This window comes from Gekko japonicus, unplaced genomic scaffold (assembly GCF_001447785.1).
Source record: "Gekko japonicus isolate JY-2015 unplaced genomic scaffold, Gekko_japonicus_V1.1 scaffold4356, whole genome shotgun sequence".
In the NCBI taxonomy this organism is placed as follows: Eukaryota; Metazoa; Chordata; class Lepidosauria; order Squamata; family Gekkonidae; genus Gekko; species Gekko japonicus.
The window spans coordinates 13259-20216 of NW_015177145.1; the positions used below are offsets into that span (position 1 = coordinate 13259).

General features: G+C 43.0%; 1 protein-coding gene across 1 annotated transcript in view; it reads right to left on the minus strand.

The window, feature by feature from the left end:
- The window catches only part of FIG4 (FIG4 phosphoinositide 5-phosphatase), an 87973-nt gene that overhangs the window by 13063 nt on the left and 67952 nt on the right, over positions 1-6958 (minus strand). The window contains exon 10 of the mRNA XM_015428341.1: positions 2224-2362. Within this exon, the coding sequence (XP_015283827.1) occupies positions 2224-2362 (139 nt within the window). The remainder of the gene's footprint in view (positions 1-2223; positions 2363-6958) is intronic.

The following is a 6958-nucleotide window of genomic DNA, read 5'->3' on the forward strand; positions in this document are numbered from 1 at the left end:
TTTGACCTGAACTGTATTGGTTTATGAACTGAAGTATTGATGTTTCTATTTAAACTTATTTATTTGGATGACTGACCAGAAATGTATTGGCTTAGGAAATGAAATATTGGATTTCGTATTTAGACCCACTTAATTATGAATATGAGTTGATTATTGAATGATTATTACTATTAGTATTTGCAAATTTATCTATTTATTTATTTATTTTAAAGGTGAAATTAGAGGTGATTATAAGGTGTACGAAATGAATTATTGATATGCTTATTTAAACTTATATATTTATAAATGCGAGGTGATATATATATATGTTTGTTTGTTTTTAGGGGAAAGTGTAAATGTATTACTTATGATTAGAGTATGTTTAAATTATTTAATTTAACTAATTTATTTGAGTATAATGATTAAGGGAAAGTGTGAATGTATTGTAAGAAATCTGAAAAGGTTAGTCATGAGTACATGGAATGGTTAAAAGGGAAAGTTAAAAAGCTTCAAATAAATTATTAATAATATATTAAAGCATCAAATATTATAAAAATTAAAAGAAAAGTAAAGAAATTAAAAATAAGTATAAACCCAACCCCCATATTGAATACACAGAATTGACAAGATATGGTGCTGAGATAAGAGCTGGAATTTGACTTACACTTAATTAACCTCAAGAGGATAAAGAAATAAAGAGGCTTAGTCAATGCAGACTGGATGGAAAACTTGATTAATGAAGGAATGATGGCTATATTAATCTGTGTTGTATAGAAAATAAGTGTGGTATAAGAAATCTTGTCTAAGTGTGCAATAAGGGCTTAATCAGTGCAGGGATATATATGTTGGTTGTTGTTTTATGTGTCTGTTGCTTAATGTATAAAAACCTAATAAAAATAATAAAAAAAATACTTAACAACTGAAAGGCAGTTTAAAGAGATGAAAGGTTCAAAAATAACTGTCACAAACTTTTTGATGCCATATTATGCTTTAAACAACTTGGTTTGAAATGTTACTAAATATAAGGTTTTGCCTTGCTTCAAACTTTGCTTTTCTATTTAGAATTATATTTAAAGGTATTGCAGCAAGAACACATGTATAAATAAATGAATACTAGGAGGAAAACAAAGACATACACGGGTATTTACTAACTAATCTGTATATAAATGTAGCTTTCAGCATATGCTGACATTAAAGGAACACCATGTTTTTAAATACTGAGAACACAAAACTAGTTTCTAACAAAGAGTAACATGGAACGCTGGCTAGTGAAAATGTGAAACAAAAGATAAAGTAACACATTTGTTTGGAATGGATATTAGTATGATGGCTTGAGTGTTACAGAAGAAATTGGTAAGTGAATTTTGCATTTTTTCCTAACATTTTTTCTTTAAAAATGTCAATCTCTGGTGGTGATGAGGAGATATGAAACAGAACACTTAACCATTCGTTCATAAATCTGATAACTGAAGTGAGGCATAATTAATTTTATGCACAGGTATGAGGATCTGATAACACCTAGCTCTATATGTTATTAAGAGAGTGTCCAGGAGCTGCTGCTTCTGTGCTAAATCAGTGTCTGAAAACTGGTGGGTATAATATAAATTAACAGATTAAAGCTGAACCCAGATAAAATGGGATGCTGTTAGGGAATGGTTAGTTTGGAGAGGATCAATATGCCTGTGATTAATGGGGTTAGGGATGTGTGTGCTTGGTTATATCTGATTCAAATATATACCTGAAAAAACACTGTATTTTTCAAGTATATTTGGTGTATTGGGATGATATATGGGATTTTTGGCAATATCAGTATTCAGGTCCCAAATATTTCTGGAAATATTGGAGAATATCTGGGGTTGAATTTGAGGATGTCAGGCCTGTTCCCCCCCCCCCACAGGTTTCCTAGGCAACAGGAGAGAGGGGGAGGGAGGCATCTTTCCCAGCCAAAAGGGAACATTTGAAAAGTAGCTTAATAAAAGTAAGTGAGCTCCAGCACACGTATAGCCAGATTTTTAAAGGGGGGGGGGAGAGAGATCAAAAAGTGCCACTCCTCTAGCCTTCTCCCCCTTGATTTCTATTGAGTATGAAACCCTGGGCCTATTAGCTCCAAAAGGGAACTTGACAGCATAGAAACACAAATGATAAAATATTACTGGAAAACACTAAGCCTGACCCTGAATCGAGTCCTTAATCTTTTACAATATCCCTACATTAAAAAGTTAACAGTTGCAGAACTGTGAATACCTTCGTCTTGCTTGGACAAGATTAACTGTATCCTTTTGATGCAAATAAAAATCAGTAGGTAGCTCCCAGAGATGAGGTTTCCCTTCTTCAGGCTGAAATACCCCCAGAAACAGATTAATTGAATCTTGCCTGTCAGCATCTAGAATATGAAAGACAGAGAACACAATGACTAAAGGATACAAGGTAAATGTTGCTATTTAAACAAAAGGGAAAGAAGTGACATAGAGATGTCATTTTCAGCATTACTCACACGATACAACCTACATGGTGCAACTTGACAGAATGCTGCTTTAAAAGATTTTTATGTTTGACCATTTCTTTAGATTTCGTCTCATTTTAATCCCAAATGCCTCTTACACAAAACTCTCACCAGTATTTCTTAATTTGCACCTCAACCCAAACCTTGATGTTGCACTCTTATCGCATGAAAATGCCAGTCATTCCTATCTATATATATATGGAGACTAGATTTTTGTTCTGCTTTGTAAAATAGATAACTTGTAAACAGTTAACTCAGTGATAAGGTCGCTATAGAGAGAGACGACAATTACAGGTATGGGTACAATCCGAAGGCTGCTGTGAAACTGCTTGGGAGGGGCAACTGAACTCTACAGTGATGTAATGTGAAGAAGCACCAGCTACTGATGCTAGCTACCAACAGGGGTCATTTCCAGCCGGAATAGCATTCTGGCAGTAACAAACCCTCAAGCCCTGCCCCCAGCAGCCCTCAGTCGGGCCAGGAGGAGCAGGGGGCAGAGGCGTTCCGCAGGCATCATGACTAGAGAAGGGGGGCATGAGGCGAAGCAACTCCATCCCTCTGACTGACCCCTGAGCTGTAGCTGCCGCTGTCCCCGTCCATCCATCCGTCCTCCTCACCCTGCCCCGTCTTCCAGGCAGCCGTGTCGAGGCAGCTTAGAGAGCACAGTGTGAGTCCCCGGGGGTGCCTGGAAGGCCAACCGTGCTCAAGCCTGGCCGTGCGCTGAGCGGAGCCATCGGACTGGTTGGGCAAGAGGTGGCCAGGGCAGCCCAGCCCCCACCAGACACCCAGCGGGACCCGGTCCACCCCCCTGCCACCCGCAGCAGCCCCACCCGGCCAGTAGGGCAGGCCAGTGCCCCCCTCCTGGATTCATACCCTGGAGGTGCCTTCCCTGGATCGCCCTGCGCCACCTGGCCACCATGGGACCCCCACTGGCAAGGCAAAACCCCCACCCCGCCTCTGAGCCAGGCCAAAGCCCCGCAGGCGCCTCCCGGCCTGCAGCCGTTGCAGCAGACCAGCTGTGGGCTTTGCTCCCTCCCTTTTGCCTGTCAGAGAAGCCGGCAGGACTTGGGGTGTGTGGGGATGGGTTGGGCGCCCCGGGAATAAACTCTGGGATCTGGGGGGGGGCTTGTCCTTCCTCTCCCCTCCCCCTGCCAGGTGTCTGCCTCTGTCAGGCTAGCCCACCGGCTCTGCTCCCGCCCTCCCACCCACCCGTTCCTTGGCCCACATGGTACCATTGCTAGCTCGGCCTTGCCCACTGTCCTCGGCCCTTCTTCTCTGTGCTCTGGTGGCAGTGGCGGGGGAGAAGCTGGGCAGAGAGGGGGCAGTGCCAGAGGGAGGAGATCTGACACCCACAGCCCCAACAGTCCCGTTAGGAGGAAGAGGCGGCAGAGTCAAGCCCCAATGGGCACCAGCGAGAGGGAGCCTCCAGCTGCTGAGGCAGGCCACCCCTGGATCTTTCTCTCTTTGTCTTTTTGTCTCTCTTTCTCTCTGTCCTTTTCTTTCTTTCTTTCTTTCTTTCTTTCTTTCTTTCTTTCTTTCTTTCTTTCTTTCTTTCTTTCTTTCTTTCTTTCTTTCTTTCTTTCTTTCTCTCTCTCTCTCTCTCTCTCTCTTTCTCTCTGTCACTCTCTCTCCGTGTCTCTCTTACTCTTTCTTTCTATCTTTCTGTCTCTCTTTGTCTTTCTGTTTCTCTCTCTGTCTTTCTCTCTCAGTCCATATTTTTTTCCCTTTGGTGCATAATGTCCCAGGCTTATCTGATAAGCTTTCAACTAGATTGTAGTTTTGTTATTGATTTCAGTAGGTCAAGATTCCCCCCCCTTTTGTGCAAACCTTGCACTTATCAATCACAAGCCTTTGACTGCCTTAATGCAGCTCTTCCAGGGCCAGCATGCCAAGTAGGGTTGCCAACTCTAGGCTGAGAAATGCCTGGAGATCTGGCTCCACCTCAAAATCTCCAGGAGTTTCCTAGCCTGGATCTGGCAACATTACCCCCCCATGCCCTGCTGGTTGGCAGGGGGGACGTGGCAACCCTACGGTATAGTCTGCAGGGGACAGGGTTTGGGGACCTTCATGAGGCATAATTCTATAGAGTCCATCCTCCAAACAGGTGATGTCAGGGTGTGTGGCATATGCAAATAATATATGCTAATGAGTTATGCTAATGAGCTCCTGCACCTCTTTTTCTATGAAATGACCCCTGGCTAGCAACAAGGATGGTTGCCATCCTAAGCTGTTCAGAGACAGAGCGTAGGATTGCATTATGAAGCTCTAAATTGTCTACCAAACTGTTACTCAAAAGGAACCATTTCTTAAATGGAAGAACAAAAGACTTTATCCATGTCAGTATTCCATCTTTCTCTCTGCAACTTTTCTCCAATAGTATCTAATGATTTCTAGTTTAAATTAGACATGCTTTATATTCACCTCCTACTATAAATACTTTATTCTTTATTCACCCTTTATTAAAAACTAAAATAGTGCAAGGTGAAGCAATTATGAAAGGATTGGCTGTTTCTCCCTTTTCAATTCAGCCACTGATGCTACAATTAGGGAAACACTATATAGGTTTGTTTTAATGGACATCGTATGTACGTGTGTTATTGCACATTTTTTGCATGTTGCTCAGGGAAAGACATACAACCATTAGTGTTATGAGGTTAAGTAACTGAATTAGCCTAAACACTTAAGTGCTCTCACTCTATTAAAACAACAACAACCCTGAAGCATCAGATTTAATATGACTGGAACCATAGTGCCCGATGATTAAGTGGATGGAGTAATCAGATTATTTTCCTGTATCTGTCAAAGAGAAGTTGACGATACCATTATGAAACAATCTCTCCAAAGAGGTGACCTGGCCCTCTCACTTTCTATCTTCAAGATGCAGTTGAAGACTGTTATATTTAGGACTATATTTGACTAATTTAGTTTTTAAATTGTGGTCTTGTATGTGCTTGTATGTGTTTTCTATAATTGTTGTTTTATTGTAAGCCACCTGGAGTTCTGCAAGGCAGAAAGGTGGCTAGTCAGTGTTTTAAATAACAGAGAAAAGGGGAATTATGCCACTTCTTGCATGGGGCTGCACCCCACCCCCACTACAGATATGCATTCAGTTATACCCAAGTCAAAATTATATTCAAAGCTGTTTTGGGTCAACCTGGGGACACCTGAAATGACCACAAACACTCCTAAAATTCCAGGAGTAATGAAAATTTAACTCATGGAGTACTGGAATGGTTTTGGGGAGGCACAGGAATAGGGCGAGAGAGGAAGCTGCCCCACAGAAAAGCTGTCGGCACCTCTCTTCCTTTGGGAAAAGAAATGTTGACTAACAGGTGATGATCAAGTAGACCTAGCCTCCAATCATTGCCAGTTTGGTGTAGTGGTTAAGTGCGCGGACTCTAATCTGGGAGAACTGGGTTTGATTCCCCACTCCTCCACTTGCACCTGCTGATGTGACCTTGGGTCAGTCGCAAGCTCTGGCACAGCTGTCCTTGAAAAAGAGCAGTTTGTGTCAGAGTTCTCTCAGCCCCACCCACCTCACAGGGTGTCTGTTGTGGGGAGGGGGAGGGAAAGGAGTTTGTAAGCCGCTCTGAGACTCCCAAGTGAAGGGCGGGGTATAAATCCAATCTCTTCTTCTTCTTCTTCTTCTTCTTCTGCATTGTTCCTGTTGAAGGCTTCCCCCCACTAGTGGTACTATAGGCAGAAGACCCCAACCCCTCAGTTGGAAAATGGTGGGTGGGTTTGTTGGCTGCAGTAGTGCCCATTTCCTCCCCCACCACTAAGGGGCTTTTATTTTATTTTAATGACAATTGAATAGTGTTATCTCAATGTAACAATAAAGCAATATGTGTAACTAGGTTCTCTGAATTCCAAGCTTTCATTTTAAAAAGTAAGTCTTTATCTCCTTCTGTTGTGGATATACATCCTACTCTTTATATCTCCACAAAGGAATGGGATATAGACTTACTTAAAATAAAAAGTGAAAGCTGGGAATTCAGAGAACCTGATACACATACTGCTACAGTTACATCAACATGGTGGTGGAAAGTACGGTCAAATCAAAGCTGATTTATTTCAAGGCAAGAGATGACAGAGGTGGCTTACCACTGCCTGCCTCTGCACAGCAATCTTGGACTTCCTTGGTAGTCTCCCATCCAAGTACTAACCAGTGCTGACCCTGCTTAGTTTCTAAGGTCTGACAAGATCAAGCTAGCATGGGCCATCAAGGTCAGGATTATATTAACACAAGGGGTGGACCCGCGATACTCATGGGGGGGGGAGGCAGAGGAGGAAGCAGGAGGAGGAGGTAAGTACCCCCCATCCTGCTGGTTCCCCCTGTCCTCCACCCCCTCCATCTCCCCCCATTGCCTCTCCCCCCCAGCTCCTCTTCCCCCCCAAACCGGCACTGAATCCAGGGGTGAGCGGGGAGCCGCTCGCCCCTCGCTGTTTCCCCCCCCCCCCCCCCCCCCACACCGC